The sequence below is a fragment of the Rana temporaria genome, chromosome 8 (assembly GCF_905171775.1).
Source record: "Rana temporaria chromosome 8, aRanTem1.1, whole genome shotgun sequence".
NCBI lineage: Eukaryota > Metazoa > Chordata > Amphibia > Anura > Ranidae > Rana > Rana temporaria.
The window spans coordinates 129,084,627-129,106,493 of NC_053496.1; the positions used below are offsets into that span (position 1 = coordinate 129,084,627).

At 41.5% G+C, this 21,867-nt stretch overlaps 1 protein-coding gene across 1 annotated transcript in view; it reads left to right on the forward strand.

The window, feature by feature from the left end:
* SH2D4B (SH2 domain containing 4B) overlaps nt 1-21,867 on the forward strand; it is a 119,171-nt gene that overhangs the window by 96,419 nt on the left and 885 nt on the right. The window contains exons 2-3 of the mRNA XM_040322199.1: nt 11,392-11,551; nt 19,470-19,617. Of these exons, the coding sequence (XP_040178133.1) occupies nt 11,392-11,551; nt 19,470-19,617 (308 nt within the window). The remainder of the gene's footprint in view (nt 1-11,391; nt 11,552-19,469; nt 19,618-21,867) is intronic.

Below are 21,867 nucleotides of genomic sequence, written 5' to 3' on the forward strand. Positions count from 1 at the left end.
TACTTGAAACTAAGTACCGTATGCGTCACATTGTGCAGGCAGCTGGATCCTGGAAAAATCTTCATTGCAGAGATGACTGTCTTCTTTCTGGCTCTAAACTTCAAGCGCTGTAATGGTTAAAAGCTTCGGGTCTCTCTACAGACAATATTATCCTATTTTTTTTAATCATATTGCATTCAAATTTTTTAACCATCAGCTTAATCTAAAAAATATAATTGTGTACAAGCTCACATTTTGACAGCCTTTAAATTACAAAAGTTGATACATTAAATGAAACGTCATCATGATGCATACTGCATTTTAAAGATTACATCCAAAAATTACTTATTTGTACTGGGTGTTGGCAGCTATGATTTTTTAAATTAGGTATCTGAAGGAGTGGTGGAATTGAAGGCATGGTGAGCTTTGCACAATACTGTATATTTTCCATCTAGAAAAAGGAAAAATAGAAGAGGGAGATAAGCAAACAATAACATCATTGTATGGCACTGTAATATACCTTATAACAGCTTATGTTATATGATTAAACATCATCAAATTCACAAAAAATAAGGTAGAATTTGAGGCTATGGAGGCTTATTGAAGTTAGTTTGGAGAGCAAATGTGGGAGAACTTTGACCACCCCCAGGGGCTATAGAGGAGCTGATTATGTAATACCCTTTAAATAAGGATATTAATCTCAAGTTCTTCATTTAAGCCATGGGGCAAAAGCGACCAAATTATAAAAATAAAAAAAAAATCTCTCCTGCAAAGGAGAGAAAATCTCTCATTGGCTGATGGCAAAAACCTTGAGGCATTTAATATTATTTTTATGCTTTTAAAAAATGATGTGGGACGCTATGTTTATCACATCCTTGGTGTATAAACCTCCGGTGTTCACCAATTCTTGTTCTTAAAGTACGTATAGTCCGTCCAACATAAAACATATTAAACGGACAACATAGAACATAAATCACAAATTCAGTTGAACAAGTAATGAATTTTTTAATCTAAAAGTTTTTACATGTGTTGATCATAATATTTGTACTACCATGCATTATGAACTGGCAAGTCAGGCAACTTAACTTACAACGTTGAAAGATGCCTATCCTATGGTCAAAGTCTTATATCGAACAAAGGTTTCTTGTTCAGGGTTAACATTTTACTGGGAGCTAGAATGTTCTTTCCTGTGTGATTTTTTTCTAAAAGTAATTTGCGAAAAGGCGGGCAATGTTGGGGCAAGGCGCTGATCTAATAATAAAATGTTATAATGCTTGCGAATGACATTAGAGATAGACTTGTACTTGTCATTATATAGGGTTACAAATCTGGCCACGTTCTCAGATTGTTTCACCTTGTCAGTTGTAATTTTAAGGGGCAAGTCCAGTTGAGAGATAAACGCTTCCTCAATCAAGTCAACTGGGTAACCCTTCTCTTTGAATTTAGTTTTCATTAGATTACCCTGAGCAGTATATTCCTCTACTTTGGTGCAATTCCTTCTGAGTCTCCTAAATTGACCTTTTGGAATGTTATTCTTCCATTTCGAGTGATGACAACTATCGTAGTGGAGGTAGGAATGTACGCTTTTAAGTTTTTTTTTTGTAAAGATCACATGTTGATCATGACATAGGACCAAAAAGTCCAAAAAGACCAGTTCATGAGGGTCCATCACATATGTGAATGACAGTCCAAACACGTTGTTGTTACAGTGGGCCACAAAGGAGGTTAACAGGTCCAGGCCGCCACTCCAGATGAGCACAATATAGTCAATGTACCTCTAATGTACAATGTGCTCAGCATACAGATTGTCCATCCAGATATGCCCCTCCTCCCAGTGGCCCATGGTAAGTTTGGCATACACTGAGGTGAAATTGGCCCCCATGGTCGTGCCCTTAAGTTGGAAGAAAGAATTATCCTTTATATTATATTGGATACTGTCTAACAAGAATTGTGATTGTTCAGAATTAGTGTCTCCATGTTTATTGAAAAAATATTGTACAGCTGCTAGATCTATCTCATGAGGTATTGAGGTGTAAAGGGATGTAACGTCTAATGATATATGTATCTTCCCATGTGTATTGCTTAACAATCTCTATGATGTGGCTTGAGTCCCTAATATATGAAGCAAGTTGGCACACCTTGGACTGCAGAAAAAAATCTATGTTCATCGAAAGGCCACTAGTAAAACTATGTGTGCTAGATATTATGGGTCTTGCAGGGGGATTGGTATTCGCCTTATGGATTTTTGGAAGGTGATAGAAATGTGGGGTGCAGTAAGGTTCACTACCGTTTATTTTAAACTTCGACTGCTCAATCGTTTCTTAACTTAATGGAATAAATAGCACTGTTTATGCATACAGTACTACTTTGGAATTAATTTTCAGAGCGCTGCATTTTGTTTTTTCTTTGAATGGAACTAAAAACAATTGTGATCTTTTTATGTTTTTGTTAAAACTACCTTCTGATAGTAGTAAGTGTCCGCCAGTGTATACCATATAATCTCATCTCTCTTTTTTATACAATCTTGTAAAACTTTTGTGTCAACTTTCCAACACTAAAATAAAGAAATATTGGAAACAAAACAAAAAAAAAAGCCTTAAAGGGGTTTTAAAGGTTTGTGTTTTTTCACCTTAATGCATCCTATGCATTAAGGTGAAAAAACACCTGGCAATGACGGCCCCCCCAGTCCCCCAGTTTTACTTACCTGAGCCCATTCACCTGCTGTGGGTGTCCCCCGGCATCCTCTTCTCCACGGAGTCTGCCCTTTGATTGGCTAGATTGGATAGATTGATAACAGCGCAGCCATTGGCTTGCGCTGCTGTCAATCACATCCAATGATGCGGCGCGCCGGGGGCAGGGCCGAGTGATACAGTCGGCGGCTATAGCCATCATCTGTATCACAGGAGCATGCCCGCAAACGAACCCCCTTGGGAGAGGGCTTCCCATGAAGGGGGTTAGCTCTTGTGGGGAGAAGCCGAGACAGCCGCAGAGGGACCCCATAAGACTAGGATCGGGGCCACTCAAAGCAAACTGCACAGTGGAGGTAAGTATAACATGTTTGTTATTATAAAAACAAAGCCATGCAACCACTTTAAGTCTCTTGAGGCAGAACAGCAGTACAGATGGCCCAACAGAGACACTCCCCCTCCTCCTATTTCACTGATTACATTGCCTGTAAGATGATTTGTGAATGGGAAAAGGTCAGATAAGTCCCAGGATCCTCTGCCCCATTCATAAGTCAAGTTTCAAGCAGTATAATCAATGAAAGAACTGTTCCCAGTGGGGGAGAAATGAGGCGCATGTCCCTGTCAGACTGTCTGTACTGCAGTTCTGCCTGAAGACCAGGAGCTGTTAACCTCCGAAGAGCCAGATGTTTTTTTAAATTAATTCTCTTTATTAGAAATGACTTGTTAAGATACAAAACATAGCCATTGGGGCATACCCTGGCTAGCAATTGCACATAACTCTGTGCATAAAAGATTAACCTATAACACTAAACACGCATTGCTCAGATCTACATTAGTTAGGAGTGTTGCAAGGATTGCAATTTCATCAGATTTGGGTTGTACCAAAGTGGTGTATTTGGGGACTAATTTGCTTTCATGAGATTGGGCTTAATCACCGTAATGTATCAAGCTTTAATAACCACCTTCATTGGCAGAGTTAAGGATGGATAGAAGACTTTTGATCCTCTATAAAGGGTATTTCGAAGGGCCTCAAAGGATCCCAAGTATACTGCTTCTAGAACTATTGAAGCATTTGTATCATCTGAGGCGAGCCAATTATGGGCATGGTTGAGTACAGGCACTAAGTAGTATGTAAAAAAGTGTAGACAGGCCAGTACACCCTTTCGTTTTTTACTAAATCTGACTGGGTGTGATTGGCAAAAGGAATGAGGCTCTGAGTGAGTCCAACTGTTTAAAGGACTTTGGTATCTAGACTGGAGAATGTCATAGATTATACAGCAAAACCGGGAGGATTTTCATTTAGTAAGTAAAGCAAGTAAATACATTTTCCCTATGAGTGATAGCGAGAGATGAGACCAAGCCTTCAACCTTTGCCTGCACCACTGTAGTGCTGGGGACAGACTAAGTTTGCTGAAATCATGGACATTAGAGGAGATGTTAACCCTAGATATCACTTGGTGTTCGTCCACTGTAATGGTGAATTAGGGTCGACCAACGTCATTGCCCCTGGATCTATCAGTAAGATAAGTGACTTGTCTCAGTTGGCATGGAGGCCTGAGAGAGCCGCAAAGAGATCTAGAATTTGCAATGCTGCCGAAAATGAGGGGCACAGAGTGCTAATTTTTCTACAATGGAATCCACATGAATCCCAAGACATCAATGATCTACGTAATGCCTCAACTAGTGGGTCAATGACTAAAGCGAACAACGCAGGGGGAGTGGGCACCCCAGGCCTCGTTCACCTTTTTACCTGGAAATAGGGATGATATTTTACCATTCAGCTTGATATAGGCCATAGGAGCCTTGTATGGCAAGCCAATCCATTTATTTACAGGACCAAAACCAAAAAGTTCCAGGACCTGCATCATATAATTCCAATGGACTGTGTCGAAAGACTTTTCTATATCGGGGGCTACAAGGACTCTCGTCGGGGGGAGTTTGAGGTGTGTAAAAACTTGCTTGAAATTAATGTCTGTGGATTAACCTGTTGCATGAAGCCAGTTTGGTCAATATTGATAAGGGATGGTAACACCTTCATAATTCTGTTGGCTAGTACTTTGGTAAGCATCTTGAGATAGTAATTCAGAAAATATATGGGTCTGTATGAGGAACAGGTCAAATCCGTTCTTGGTTTGGGAAATAGTACAATGTGTGCTTGGTACATACTATCAAGCAACCTCCCAGCCTCCAAACAATGGGTAAATAACTGATGTAATTTAGGAACTAATAAGGCAGCATAAGTCTTATACTATTCCCCTGGTAAGCTGCCATGTCCCAGGGATTTGTTATTAGTTAGGGAATACATCACAGCCTCTATTTCCAAGGATGTCAAAAGTTTATCTAAGTCCTCCCTGTCAACCTCTGAGAGGAGCGGCAAACAGGTTCCCCCAGCTCATCAAAGGACCCATTCAGACCAGCATCATACAGCGAGCTATAAAACAAGTGGAAACTTCTTAAGATACCCTCAGGTCTGTGACATGACCTCCTGTAGAGGACTGAATCATGGGATTTATAGTTTGGTAAGTAGGTACTGCGACCAAGTTTGCTAACAGTTTGCAATGTTTTCTCCTGCTCCTCTCAATGCACCTCAGTGTGATTAAAATAAACACAGAGAGGTTTGAAGTCCAACTTTGAGACAACCATTGCTACCTCTATAGATGCAATTGAGAAATTAGTGTAGTCGTGAAGGGACAGAAAGTATATTGTTTGCTGCATTACAAAGTAAAAATGAAGAAAAAAAGCCTGAGTAAGAAAACTAATTACATCCAATGAGTGAGAGGCTGATATATATGAAAACTTTTGGGTTTGCATACACTTTAAGTTATAAAGGCTACAATTGCTAAAAAAGGGGGCCCAAACCCCATTTTTTAAATAGGCTTGAAGCTAAAAAAAAAAGTCATGACGTCAGAACACTGTGCTACTTCCAGTTTAATTTCCTTAAGAACCACATAGCTCAGTGTTAAGGGTCAGTGTTGATCAATACAGTTACTAGAGCATTCATAGCCAATTAGTCACAAATTGACATATCAGATTTGATTACTGACCCTAACCACTAGGATCCGCAGAACAAGTATTTACTTCCCCTAGTGGGAAATCTAGTGCTGATTATGACAAATTGCACAATCTTAGTCCAGGACAGTGCACACTGATGATGTAGTGCAAGCCTTTCAATCACCAAGGTTACATTCAAGGTTAATACAAAACAGTTTTTAGAAATTTCATAGAGAACACTTATTTTTTTTTTATTAACAGATTTTTTTCCCCTGTTATATTCAGCTGCATACGGTAAATTGCAAATGTGCTGCTATTTACTGTGTATAATCATTTAAACAATTAGAATTAAAACAATACTTTGAAATAGAAAAGAGCTTTGTTGGCGAAAAATTTGGTTTAATTTCCAAGGTTATATGGAGGTTTGATACAACTTTCTGTTCTGTGGTTCTCATATACTGTAAGAAAAGCATTCTCTTTAAAAGCTTTTATTTTTTCCCTACTTTTGTGCATTTAAATTAAGTTATATAACATATTTCTGGCATATGTGCTATTGAATGAAACTGACTTAATGCCATTTGTAGGTGAAATGCGATACAACATAACCTCAATAAAATTTTCGAAAATCTACATCCCCTAAAAAAAGCACCACATTTGCATAAAAAATCTTAAAACATGTATAATTGCTACACAAGCCATTTTATCTTTTTTTTTTACAAATCACTTTCCACTTCTGTCTGCAGTCACTACGATTTTCTAGAATTGACAAAAAGTCCCTTTTTTGCAATGCCGCAACTTGAGGGTTCAGAGCATCCACTGAAATATTATATACTGTTTATATAATTGGCTAACTGCTTTTTCCCAAGGCTGCACAGAGCCTGAAATCAAGCAACAACCGTTTCCTGCAGTAAAAGTTAGGTTTTGGTGGGATACTTTCTAATGCAATAGTAAATTTTCAAACAAATGTTCATATGAATATTTGTACGAACAATCATACATAAATTCTCCTTACATTCAATGACTTATGCTGGCCATACACGGGTCAAAGTTCGAAAAAATTTTCTTTTGAAAATTGGAAAATTTGTGCATTTTGTGATCCGATGGTGCCACCATTGATTTCGAAATTCGACCAACCAAACCTCCAATTTCACCTCGTCTTTCTATAGAAAAGAATTTGTGTCTGGGAATCTTCTTTTCCTTCCGGGAATTTTCTTTTCTTGCACATGCGCATTTATTTTTCGATTACATTTCTCGCATGATTCTCCCATCATTGATTAGAAAATCGCTTGTTTTTAAAAAAAAATTGCAACATGTCCGATTATTAAATTCGATGGCCGCATGAAAATCGTCAAACAATAAAATCTTAGATTCTTTCGAAATTCGACCCATGTATGGCATTAGAGAATATATTTTGAAAGTACTTAAAGTGGAGGTTCCCCCATAAAAAAAAATAAGATTAGATTCATGCTCATTTTGTCTAGGGGAATCGGCTAGTTTTTTTAAAAACGAAGCTGTACTTACCGTTTTAGAGAGCGATCTTCTCCGCCGCTTCCGGGTATGGTCTTCGGGTCTGGGCGTTCCTTCTTGATTGACAGGCTTCCGACAGGCTTCCGACGGTCGCATCTATCGCGTCACGATTTTCCGAAAGTAGCCGAACGTCGGTGCGCAGGCGCCGTATAGAGCCGCACCGACGTTCGGCTTCTTTCGGCTACTCGTGAAGCGATAGATGCGACCGTCGGAAGCCTGTCGGAAGCCTGTCAATCAAGAAGGAACGTCCAGACCCGAAGACCATACCCGGAAGCGGCGGAGAAGATCGCTCTCTAAAACGGTAAGTACAGCTTTGTTTTAAAAAAAAATAGCCGATTCCCCTAGACAAAATGAGCATGAATCTAATCTTAATTTTTTTTTTTATGGGGGAACCTCCACTTTAAAAATTCCTTTGCTTTTACCATTACATTTTGGAAAAGAGGGGAAAAGAGGGAAGTTTCAAAATAAAAACTTTCCACAGCCCCCAGCGTATAACACACAGGCACAGTTTACCCTCTATTTTCAGAGTAAAAAAGTAAGTGTTATGTGCCAATAAATACAGTATTTACACTGTTAGGAGGTTAAGATGTACACTATTAAGAAAACTTTATACACTGTTAAGATGTTAAGATGTACACTATTAACCACTTAAGACCCAGACCATTATGCAGGTTAAGGACCTTGCCCCTTTTTGCGATTCCGCACTGCGTCGCTTTAACTGACAATTGCGCGGTCGTGCGACGTGGCTACCAAACAAAATTGGCGCCCTTTTTTTCCCAGAAATAAAGCTTTCTTTTGTTGGTATTTGATCACCTCCGCGGTTTTAATTTTTTGCGCTATAAACAAAAATAGAGCGACAATTTTGAAAAAAATGCAATATTTTTTACTTTTTGCTATAATAAATATCCCCCAAAAATATATAAAAAAAACATTTTTTTTCCTCAGTTTGGGCCGTTACATATTCTTCTACTTATTTTAAGTAAAAAAAAATCGCAATAAGTGTTTATTGATTGGTTTGCGCAAAGGTTATAGCGTTTACAAAATAGGGGATAGTTTTATGGCATTTTTATTCATATATATTTTTTTTACTAGTAATGGCGGCGATCAACGGTTTTTTTTTTGTGACTGCGACATTATGGCGGACACATCGTACACTTTTGACACATTTTTGGGACCATTGTCATTATCACAGCGAAAAGTGCTATGAAAATGCACTGATTTCTGTGAAAATTACAATAGCAGTGAAGGGGTTAACCAGGAGCGGGCCCTAAATGTGCCCTAAGGGAGTGTTCTTACTGTGGGGGGGCGTGGCTGTGTGTGCGACGTCACTGATCGTCGTTCCCTAACACAGGGAACAGACGATCAGTGACAGCCACACTAAGAAGAACAGGGAAAGGTTTGTTTACACTTACCTCTCCCCGTTCTTCAGCTCTGTGACCCAATCGCGTGCCCTTCTGCCAACGTATATCGGTGTGAAGGGGTCCTTAAGTGGTTAAAGGCAAGCTGTTGAAAGTTCATTTTTAGGGTGGAACTCTGCTTTAACCTCCCTGGCGGTATGATTCTGTCTGGAATTACGTACCAAAAGCGGTACAATTATTTTGCAAGGAAATTTGGCGTTTTATACTGTAGGCCTGTAATTTTTAGAAATAACTCACTTAAATCTGACCAAACAAGTCTTGTAGGCATCCCGGGTTTGATTTTTTTTTTAAAACAAAATTATAAATTATAATATAATAAATAATTATAACAAATAATAATATAATTATAATAAAAAATATTCAATAATGTAATCAACTCAAAATCACTGAAATTTGCTCAGTTGCAGAATTGTCGCTGTCATTTTTTTATTTTTTTTATGACAAATTTCCCCACAAATCGCTATTGCACATTTCTGCAAGTGATTATAATTTATTATCGCTGTTTTCTAGCTGATCTAAAACCATTTTTGACATAAAGGGACACTTTTGGACAATCTACAGTTTGCAGGAAGAAAGAACAGTTTTTATTATATAAAAGTACATGTAGGGCACTGGGCAGACCACTAGGGACAAGGGGGTTGTGTATTTTTTACATACAGTACTGTAATCTATAAGATTACAGTATACTGTATGTATAGTGTTTGTTTACTTTTTTGAATTTGGCGCCGTTCTCCGCCCCCGTGCGTCGTAACGTCGCAGGGAACGGAGATCGCCGGCACACAGGGAGACTGTGAATCGAGCGAGGAGGTCCCGCTCGCTCACGCAGCGGGGTGGCATCGCTGGATCCAGGGACAAGGTAAGTAACTTGCCTGTGGATCCAGCGAGAAGGTAAGCCGCGCCGCTGCACACTCTGCACGTCCACCCCGAGCGTGACTCGGGGATACCGATCCTAACATTGGAAACCCACCCCGAGTCACGCTCGGGTTTACCGCCAAGGGGGTTAAGAAAACTTTTTCACACTGCCCCTTCGAATTTTCTCAACAAAAAATAACCATAATTTTGACCACATTAACGTGATACAAGCAATAGTATTTGACTATCGGCACACCTTCTACCTAACCCACTGACTCAGGGTGCTGGCTCCCAGTGGTCACCAGGGGCTTTATAGACTCAACACACAACCTCTCAAAGAAGAAGTGGATCTGCTCAACGTGTAAAAGTCTTGTTCAGATTTATTATGTTTGCCAATGTGCAGACACCTAGGCCTGGATTCAGATAGAGATAAGACGGCGTATCTCCTGATACGCCGTCGTATCTCTGAGTTCCGTCCGTCGTATCTATGCGCTTGATTCATAGAATCAAGTTCCGCATAGATCTCCCTAAGATCCGACAGGTGTAAGTGACTTACACCGTCGGATCTTAGGCTGCAATTCCAGGCCGGCCGCTAGGTGGCGTTTCGTTTTTTGTACGCGACGAATATGCAAATGCAAAAAAGCTTTTTTTTTTACGTCGTTTGCGTTCGGCTTTTTTCGGCAGATAGTTACCCCTGCTATATGCGGCGTATCCTATGTTAAGTATGGGCGTCATTCCCGGGTCGAATTTTGATTTTTTTTACGTCGTTTGCGTAAGTCGGTCGCGAATACGGATGGACGTAATTTACGTTCACGTCGTCATTAGCGACGTCATTTGGAGCAATGCACGCTGGGAAATTTTGCCGGCGGCGCATGCGCAGTTCGATCGGCGCGGGGACGCGCCTGATTTATATAGTACACTCCCCCTAGCTGCGGAATTTGAATTCCGCCGGGGGATTTACGATCCGCCGGCGCAACTTTAGAGGCAAGTGCTTTCTGAAAACAGCACTTGCCTCAAAAACTTGCGCCGGCGGATCGTAAATCAGATAGGTTACGCGGATCTAAAGATCCGCTAATCTATCTGAATCTAGTCTACACAAGTCTAAAACATTTCACTTGATCCAGAGCTTACTCACAGGGGCGTCTGTACACCAGGTGGAACAGTCTGTACATTAGAGAACTAAATAAACCAGAACCAAGATTTTTTGTATAGTGAGAGCCTTTCCTTCTTTTCTTCTCTGAGCGATTGTGTGTTGACCCCAGCAACCATTAGAAAATGAAATCAATGTTCTTAAAACAAAAAATTGTGACCTGAATGCTACTAGTGTATGGGCATTTTAAGTCTCTCACCAGATGTCTAAAGAGAGCGAATGTCGTTCATGTTATTATTCCAGTACTGATATTACACAGGTGATGATAAGGAGGGAAAATTCTCTTATTTTAACAGGTGGATCGAGAATGGAGCTGGTAAGGCTGCTCCTTAATCTTCAATAATATTTCTACAATCCTCAAATGGGAACAGGCTCCTTGAATACTGAAATACTCATGATACAGAATATCAGACTGTTGTTTGCAGAGCTGAGCATTATTTTTAAGACCTCCCCCTCCTGAGACACCTAAGGGCTTCTGAAAGGCATATGAGCTGTTACAAGCAGTATGTGAGCAATGGCATGCACATTGGTGACCCTTGAACTAAGTAATTACCATCCGTTATACCTATTGTGCCGCTGTCTCTTGGGATAAGAAGGAAATGGTAAAAAAGCCAGTACTAGAAAATGAAATATTAGAACAACTTGAATCAGCTTAAATCAAATTCAGGAAATGTGCAAACCCTAGATTAGTAATCCCATTTATTTTTCTACATTTTCTTTTCTGTCAGCTTAATTTATGTCCACTTAATATTTTGTGCGTTCATGTATATTTTTTTATTTCCTACAGATAACTCTAAGCACATTGAATGGCTACAGGGAGCTAATGGAGAAGTCTGGGTATGGATCATGGGGGAAGCCAATGGAGACAAGCCATATGAGCAAATAACTGAAGAGATCATGGCTGAGAGAGCCAGGCAGCAAGCACAAAAGGAGGCAGAGGAGCAATGGTGAGCGATGATCTTACATTGATGTGATCACAACCCAGCTTTCTTCCTAAGGCCGGGTTCACACTAATGCTCTGCAGTTTGGCCACAGCACAGGCCAAACTTTTTTTTGTGTTTTTTTTTTGTGTTTTTTTGTGCTTTTTTTGTGTTTTTTGCCATGATCCCATTGACTTCTATTAAATTGAACTCTGCTGCATTTTCTGAAATCTCACCAAAGATGCAGCATGCAGGACCTCTGGTGAGCTTTCAGACACACAGCAAAAATGTGCAACCTTATAGAAGTCAATAGGATTGTGGCTAAAAACAAGGTTAAAAAGCATGGATACCACATATACACCCACACTGCAGCCAAACCACAGCACACCAGTGTGAACCCGGCCTAACCATACAAATTGTATTTAAGAAGGAACATTTATTGAATCAGGATTTGCTACAAGGGTGTGGGATTGCAGTCTCTTCCCAAAAGCAAAATTTTATAACATAATAGAAGTTAATAGAACATAAGCTAAAAACATGAGTAAAATGCATGAAAACCATGCATACTGTACATCTGTACTGAGGCCAAACCGCAGCGCATCAGTGTGAACCCAACTTAAAGCTCCTTACACAAAGGCTGAATATTGGCCAAAATCAGCCAGTACAGTAGTGTGACAGAACCCACTGTCACTGTGTGTTTTGGAGGGGGCTGTGGGCTGGCCTCCTACCCAAAGACTATGACCCAGCAGAGAGAGACTCTCCCCGAGAGACTCGGGGACAAAATTACATTGGGATAATGTCATTTCTCCATATTCGTTGCATCCCTTCTCCCCCATCCCCCTCTTGTTTTTTATTAGGTTAGGTCATGGCATGTAGACAAAGGGTGTGTAGACACATCCCAGCAGGAGATGTGTAAGGAGGGCCTACCTGCTTATCATAATCCCTTTATGTGTTTCAACTGTAGTTTTTGTTTCAAAGTACAAGTGTTGAGTTCCCATTGGTTCTTCCTTGTCCCCTACCCCCTCACTTTAATAACAAAACATCGTTAGTACAGGACCTCCTTGCAAACTTCTCAGATTTTTTTTGTTCAGCCTGAGGAGATCTTACAATGTGTACCAGCCTTTCGTGTCTAAGTTGCATTTAATAAAGAACATTTAGTGAATCAGGAATTGCTACAAGGGTGTTTTGATCACAGCCTCTTCCCAAAAGCAAATTATTAGCATAGCATGTATAAAACACAGAGTGCTTAGACTAACTTTAAAAGCTAACAATTAAACAATCAGCATTTTACTTATAAGTCAGAAATTATTAGAGTATAGAACTGCTCCTGAACTCCAGACAGTACAGGCTGAAGTATAACTGCATATCTTCTTTATCTAAATTACAATATCTAAATTGTTAAATAAATAAATAAATAAATATGATTACAGATAGGAAACATGTCCTGCAGCAAGGATTACAGTTCAAGGCTCACCTAAATATTTTCTGTACCATTGAACCTAAACACAAAATATGATCCAAAGTATTAAGCCCAAAACCAAAAACTGTGATATATTGAAGCATGCCTTATCATTAGATGTCCAAAGAAACAAATAAAGTAATATCGCGCTTATGTCAAAACAAATGCAAAGCAGCAACATATAATGTGAGATATAACACAAAAAATCGTAAAGAGAGAAATAAGTTGCGCTAAGAATCAAATATACAACCAGTGTATACAGTGTAAAAAAGTAGTTCAATACAGTCTAAGTGCACAAAGGCTAATCGCTATGGCACAAACAGAAACTCCTCAAATAGTGCAAGAAAGGGAACTGAAAAAGTAAATCCTCCACCCTAAGAGAGCCACCGACACACCATTTAATATGTACTCTTACCCTAACACCAAGACCCTCTAATTATGGAAGGTTAAATCAGCAAGGTCCAAGGGAAACAGCAGTGATGGTGTATAGTAAGGATGGGCCGAACACCCCCCTGGTTCAGTGTGCAACAGAACTTGCCGAACAGGCAAAAAATGTGTTCAAACACACGAACACCGTTAAAACCTATGAGACACGAATGTGAAAAATTTTGTTGTTTTCATAAAAAGTGTTTGGGTATCTGGGTCCTGCCTCAGGGGACATGTATCAATGAAAAAAAAAGTTTTAAAAACGGCAGTTTTTTTTGAGAGAAGGGATTTTAATAATGCTTAAAGTGAAACAATAAAAAAAAAATATTCCTTAACATTTCGTACCTGGGGGGTGTCTATAGTATGACTGTAAAGTGGCACATTTTTACCGTGTTTAGAACAGTCCCTGCAGCAAAATGACATTTCTAAAGGAAAAAAGTAATTTAAAACTACTTGCGGCTATAATGAGTTGTCCGGTCCCGCAATATAGATAAAAGTCATTAACAAAAATGGCATGGGTTCCCCCCCAGTCCATTACCAGGCCCTTTGGGTACAATGCGTAGCTCCATGACCGTGCCTGCGGGATCCGCAGCCTTGATGTCAGCCGGTGTCCACGATCGGGTCACGGAGCTGCAGAATGGGGAGAGGCAAGTGTAAACAAGCATCTTTCCATTCTGCCTAGTGACACTGTCACTGATCGTCTGCTCCCTATCATCGGGAGCAGTGATCAGTGATCTGTCACTCGTAGCCACACCCCATAACAGTTAGCAATAGCTCTGCCTCCATGAGCGGCTCCAGCCAAATGACGCGTCTACCGCTGTGATAGCTGAGGGCAGGGGGCCACTCTGTGACATGTGTGGGTGACCCCACCCCCTCTGACACCATGGGTGTTTCCCATGGTGGCAGAGAGGGGCGGGGTCACCCAAACACGTCACCGGGTGGCCCCACGGCATTTCCCTGTGGTGTTAGAGGAGACGGGGTCACCCACATACATAACCGGGTGACCCTGCCCTCTGCTATTTAAAAGCTGTCAGAGTGAGGAAAGCGTCACTCAATGGGAACCTCCTATGGAGGCATCAGTAGCGGCTTTTTTTTTGGTATCATCAGGTCGAGATGGATTACATCGCTGGACTTTTTTATTTTTTTATTTTTTAATAAAGGACTTGTCCCAAGCTAGCTCTTGTTTTTTTCCCCATTTTTTACACCTTTTTGGTGAAATGGTAGGGGTACAATGTACCCCGTTACCAATTCACATAGGGGGGCAGGGATTTGGGGGTCCCCTTGTTAAAGAGGGCTTCCAGATTTCCATAATGCCCCTGCCCACAGACCCCCACAACCACCGGGCAAGGGTTATGGGGATGATGCCCTTGTCCCCATCAACATGGGGACATGGTGATTTGGGGTCCAGACCCCAAAGCATCCTCCCCATGTTGAGGGCATGTGGCCTGGTACGGTTCAGGAGGGGGGCACTCTCTCGTCCCCCTCTTTTCCTGCGGCCTGCCAGGTTGTGTGCTCGGGTAAGGGTCTGATATGGATTCTTTGGGGGAACCCTACGCCATTTAAAAAAAAAACATGGCACAGGGTTCCCCTTAATATCCATACCAGACCTGAAGGGCCTGGTATGAAATTGGGGGTGACCCCCACGCAATTTTTTAAAAATTTTGGTTCAGGGTTCCCCTTAATACTCATACCAGATCCAAAGGGCCTGGTAATGGACTGGGGGGGGGATCCCATGCTGTTTTTTTCAATGAATTGTATTCTTTCGAAATGTCATTTTGCTGCAGGGACTGTTCTAAACACAGGAAAAAATGCGATACATTACAGGCATACTATAGACACCCCCAGGTACAAAATTTAAAGGAATATTTCACTTTTATTGTTTCACTTTAAGCATTATTAAAATTACTGCTCCCAAAAAAACTTTAGTTTTTAAAACTTTTTTTGCATTGATACATGTCCCCTGGGGCAGGACCCAGGTCCCCAAAAACTTTTTATGACAATAACTTGCATATAAGCCTTTAAAATTAGCATGTTTGTTTTTTCATGTTAGTGTCCCATAGACTTTAACAGGGTTCCGCGGCTTTTAAATTTTCCCCGAACTCAGCATATTGTTCGGTGTTCGCAAGAACATCCGAACAACCAAAGTTCATCCATCCCTAGTGTATAGTCCATATTTGGTTCCTTCACACTTGGACTCTGGTTATTAAGATACTCCAGCTGTGACTTTTAAAAATCCACCTTTCTATACTTCAGCTCACATGGGATGGACTTTATTTGTTGACAATCAGAACTGTGAAACTAAACTAGATCCAAGCCCCAAGTGGCCTCCTCTCTCCTCACTGCCCGCACACCGCTATACAGGACTGAGTGTGTCACTCTCTGAACTTGTCTGCCCAGCGCTTCTTGAGGAGCGTTGGGCACAAAAGTTCAGAGAACGGCACACTCAGTCCTGTTGTCATGAAATGAAGTTCATCCCCATTTGAGCTGAAGTATAGAAAGGCAGATTTTTAAAAGTCACGGCTGGAGTATCTGGATAACCAGAGTCCAAGTTTGAAGGAACCATATATGGAATTTACACTATTACTGCTGTTTCCCTTGGACCTTGCCAAAGGTGGATGTACTAAGGCTGATTTGACCATCCGTAATTAGAGAGTCTTGTCTGGCCTTCCTGTGCTTTATCCCTTGGAGCCTTCTACCTGTCTCCAGCGAGTGTCTCCTGTTACAAGTCTGCTCCTACTTCCTGCCAAGTCTGCTGATCCAGTTACAAGAGTCCTCTGGAACCTCTGTCTGCCACCAGCTGTTGATCCTGCCAGACACTTGTGCTACCGTACACTCCTGTGCCACCTGTTCTCTCTTTCAGGGGTCTTGAGTCTCTTTACTGGTTTGGGGATGTCTCCTTGTTGGTTTGGGACCATCTCTTTGCTGGTCTGGAGCTGTCTCTTTGCTGGTTTGAGGCTGTCTCTTTGCTGGACTGGGACTGTCTTTTTGCTGGTCTGGGGCCATCTCTTTGCTGGTTTGGGGCTGTTTCTTTACTGGTCTGGGGATGTCTCTTTACTGGTCTGGGGATGTCTCTTTGCGGGTCTGGGGCCATCTCTTTGCTGTTCTGGAGCCGTCTCTTTACTGGTTTGAAGCTGTCTCTTTGCTGGTTTGAAGCTGTCTCTTTGCTGGACTGGCACTGTCTCTTTGCTGGTCTGAGGCCATCTCTTTGCTGGTCTGGGGCCGTCTTTTTGCTGGTCTGGGGCCGTTTCTTTACTGGTCTGGGGATGTCTCTTTGCTGGTCTGGGGCCATCTCTTTGCTGGTTTGGGGCTGTCTCTTTGCTGGTCCGGGGCCATTTCTTTTACACGTCTGGGGATGTCTCTTTGCTGGTCTGGGGCCGTCTCTTTGCTGGTCTGGGGCCATCTCTTTGCTGGTTTGAGGCTATCTCTTTGCTGGACTGGGACTGTCTCTTTTCTGGTCTGAGGCAGTCTCTTTGCTGGTCTGGGGCCGTCTCTTTGCTGGTCTGAGGCCATTTCTTCATTGGTCTGGGGATGTCTCTTTACTGGTCTGGGGCCATCTCTTTGCTGGTCTGGGGCGGTCTCTTGCTGGTCCGGGGCCATTTCTTTACCCGTCTGGGTATGTCTCTTTGCTGTTCTTGGGCCGTCTCTTTGCTGGTCTGGGGACGTTTCTTTACTGGTCTGGGGATGTCTCTTTGCTGGTCTGGGGCCGTCTCTTTGCTGGTCTGGGGCCATCTCTTTGCTGGTCTGTGGCCGTCTCTTTGCTGGTCTGCGGCCATCTCTTTGCTGGTCTGTGGATGTCTCTTTGCTGGTCTGCAGATGTCTCTTTGCTGGTCTGGGGATGTCTCTTTGCTGTATTGGGATGGTTCTAGGGATGACTATCTGGTCACCAACCCCCCCCCCCCCGCGAACTCCCGCCCCACATTTTTGATCTACTCCCCCCAGGGCATGGGCTGTCCAGTTTAAAATGCCCGGGCCTATTTCTTGTCCCAGTCCGGACCTGATTACCGGGAACTAAACAAGATTACTTTTAAAAACCATTATCCTCTTCCTCTAGTACCCAAACAATTCCAGAGACTTGGGGCTGCAGTTATTTTTACCAAACTCGACCTTCGAGGGGCCTATAACTTGGTTCGCATCAGGGAAGGTGACGAATGGAAAACGGCTTTTCGCACCCAATTTGGACATTTTGAGTACTTGGTAATGCCGTTTGGGCTCAGCAATGCCCCTGCCACTTTCCAGCACTTCATTAATGACATTTTATGAGACTACCTGGACCTGTTTATCATCGTCTACCTGGATGACATTCTGATCTTCTCTGTCTCCATTCACAGTCATCACAAACATGTCCAGTGTGTGTTAGGGCGGCTCCTGTAACATGGTTTATACGCCAAGCCCGAAAAATTTGAATTTGAGCAACAAAGTATACAATTTCTGTGTATGATCATTTCAGTCGAAGGCATTAAAATGGACCCCCAAAAGATTTCGGCTATCTTGGAATGGCCAGTTACTGCAGACAAGGGGATTCAATGGTTTGTAGGCTTTGCCAACTTTTTCCGGAAGTTTATCAAAGGATTCTCCGCCATCATATGTCCTATTACACAGTTGACCAAGCAGGAGGTTCGGTTTCAATAAGCCCCTGAAGCCCAAGTTGCCTTTGACACCCTCAAGAGACAGTTCACCTCTGCCTTTGTGTTAAAACACCATGATACTACCCTACCATTTGTCCTGGAATTCAATGCTTCTGAAGTGGATGTCGGTGCAGTACTCTCGCAACGCCAGAGCCCCAAGACTCTCCTGTTCCTTATTGCTTTCTTCTCTTGTAAATTGTCTGCTGCCATACGGAATTATGATGTAGGGGACTGGGTAGCTGTTGGCAATAAAAGCTGCATTGGAGGAGTGGCAATATCTTTTGGAAGGAGCAGCTAACCCAATCCTGATTTACACCATAAAAATCTGGAATACCTGAGATCTGCAAAAAGATTAAGACCGCGTCAAGCCAGGTGGGCATTTTTCTTTTCCAGATTCTCCTTCCCTGTCACTTATCGGCCCGGTTCAAAGAATATGAAGCTTGTTTAATGACCCCAAAACAACACCTGCATCTCCAGACACTGTCTTGCCCACAGAAAACTTTCTCTTGTTACAAGAAGATCTTCTATGCCAGATTAAACAAGCTTCTTCTGAAGTCTCGCTCCCTTCTGAATCACTTTGGCGCATTCCAAGACATCTGAGCTGGTGCAATGCATGTTCTGGTGGCCACAAGTAGCAATGGACTGTAAAAAATATGTGGAATCATGCACTACCTGTACCCGCAGCAAAACGTACTAGAACCAAGGCCTGGGGTCTGCGCAAACCGCTATCCATCCCAGATAGGCCTTGGAAACTAATTTCCATGGACTTTATTGTATAACTCCCTCCCGTGGAGGGTCATACTGCCATCTTCGTTGACCGGCTGTCGAAAATGGCACACTTCATTCCCTTGAAAGGAACACCTTCTGCCCCCAAAACCGCACAAGTCTTTATCAGGGAGATCGTCAGACTAGACACGTGCACACTGAAATATTTTGTTTCGGAATTTCATTTTCGTCCAAAAAATACATTTATTTAGTTACTCCCGAAATTAGTTTTATTTATTTTGTTTTGTTGCAAAAATGCATTTGTCCGAAAATCCGAGTTAATTAAGGTCGAATCTGTCATTGAAGGCTTGTGGTGTCTGTCGAATGTTCGACGGAGCAGCTAAACTGTACGACGCCGTAATCGTACATTTCCTGTCAAATGTTCCGCCTACAAGCTATAGAAGAATTCTAATGTTGTATGACACTAGTAATAATTATATTTATAAATTATTATTACTAGTCAACCAACATTCAAATTCTTCTATAGCCTATGGGCTGAGCATTCGACCGAAAATGTAAGATAAAATATAGGAGGGCTTTTTGAGATACTAGAGCAAGTGTAGAGGACACTTTCAATGATATATAAAAGACCAAACTAGAGAATATAAGAGAAGTGAATTTTTAGTGGTTTGCATACATTTTACCAGTACCAACTTGATATTTTTCAAAGGAAAAAAAAAGAGGCAGAAATTGAGAAGAAGTTTCGTGATGCTATGGCCAAAGAAAAAGCACGGATAGTGGCTGAAAAGTGGAAGGTGGAAATTGAAGATCGGAAAGCAGCAAAACTACTAGAAAAGAAGTTCCAGGAAGAACTAAAGGTAGGGACCATTAAATTGCAGTTTGTGTTTATACTCAGAAACATATAGTGCCTGTGTTCTATTAGGGGATAGGCTGCAACATTTTTATGGGTATAATGTGACTATTATTCTGTATCTACAGTATAACATAATCTCTTTTTCCATGCACTTAGTACATTCAATGTTTCTGTTTTTGCTTGAGGGTGTTGGAAAGTCATCTGCAGTTCTGATTTGCTCCACATATGTAACGTATTATCCAAAGGCATGACAATAAAGTGTTTGAATGGATATATATATATATATATATATATATATATATATATATATATATATATATATATACACACACACATACTGTATATATCTTTATATTTCCTTTGCTGCACTAAATTCCAAATTATTATTAGCCCTGCCCAGTTAATTTCTTTAAACTATAGGGCACACCCCTCCCTTATGTTGTGAGGGTAGGTGTTTTGCAGCCCTAACATATTTATTGTTGCTCCTATTCCAGTACAGTAAATTAACATTATCCCCCTAGGATAGGAAGTGTGTTATTTCCAGCACCATTGGGCTAAAATAGAAAAGAAATGCATAAGAAAAAGACAAGGCAGACAAAATATCTAAATATCTAAGGACTGATAGTCTGCAATACATTGTATTTTTGCTCTTGGGTTTAGATAATTATTTATTTTACTGAAGTGTACTGGGGATCACCTTGTGCCCACTGCTAGTTCTGAAACTTAGCTGTCACTGTCCTGCATCCAAGGCTGGGCCAAGTGGTAGGCAGAAGTGACAAATGTCTTGGGCATATCAGGAAGAGGAAGGCAGGATCTACAGGTCTATCACTCATTTTTTTTAAAACTCCACCCGGTGCCCAAAAAAGTGCACTTGTCCTCCACTAGGAAGGACCTTACCCTGATCCCTCGGGGCGTTAGGCTCCAGACGGGGACTGTGGTACTCACTTGGTCCATCTGGCCGAAACCAGACGGACCCAGTTCTCTGGAAGGTCTGCTGAAACAGACCCACCCAAGTACTAGGTGGGGCTAGAGCAGGTCAACTAAGCCAGAAGGCCTTGTCCACCCACTCCCAAGATGTTCAGGGCAGGCCCGAGGACCTACACCCTACTAATCACACAGTGACAAAACGTGTAAGACAACCAACAAAAAAATACAAATGATTGGGGTAAAAGTGGTAGCTACCTTCAGGAGGATAGTGGCAGGATTTGCAAGATGCAACCTATACTGCTGAAGTAGTTCACAACTCATTGGGGGCATACTTCAACCTTTTTGCCCTAAGTGTTAAAATACTTTGTCCCAGCACTGCTCACGTTAACAATTAGGAACCAAAGAGCATTGAGCAATGTCCCCAGTCTCTAGTGATTTCTGCGGTTGTCAGAAACCCTGCCTAGGAAAATTAATATACAGAATGAGGGCATCACGCTATTATCCAATACAGACCATGGTTACCCAGGGCAGTCTGAACAGCCCTCAGCAAAATTGAAGGATAGATTTGGAGTCTGAGATAAAATGAAGATTGAAATATCCTTACAAGATTCCTATAAAGCCAACCATTATGCTTTCCAGTTACAGTTTCATAGTGGCAAATGTTCAGAACTGGCATGCCTTGTATATGGAAATTGGAGAACTTGGGGATCCACTAAAACGTTTTGCTATGTGGTCCCATCACACACACACAGTTATACTCATTTGTTGTAATTTTACACTTAGGGAAGAGATCTAGTTCTTTGTTACAGTTCATATAATTTAAGCCAAATAAAGCACACAGTTAATTATTGGAATTGCTAACATAAAATTGTAAAGTTGAACAGTTTTGAACTTATCTAATGCCGCGTACACACAATCGTTTTTCGTCATAAAAAAAAACGACGTTTTTCAGCATGTCCAAAAAACAACGTTTTTCCAACTTCATCATTAAAAACGATGTTGCCCACACACCATCGTTTTTGAAAAATTATGAACAAAGCGCGGTGACGTACAACACGTACGACGGCACTCTAAAGGGGAAGTTCTGTTCGCCTTTGGGCTGCTTTTAGCTGATTCCTTGTTAGTAAAAGACGATTCGCGCTTTTTTGTCTGTTACAGCGTGATGAATGTGCCTACTCCATTCTGAATGGTAGTTTTACCAGAACGAGTGCTCCCGTCTCATAACTTGATTCTGAGCATGCGCGGGTTTAAAACGTTGTTTTAGCCCACACACGATTTTTTACAACCCGAAAAAATACATTTTTTAAAACGACGTTAAAAAATGCAG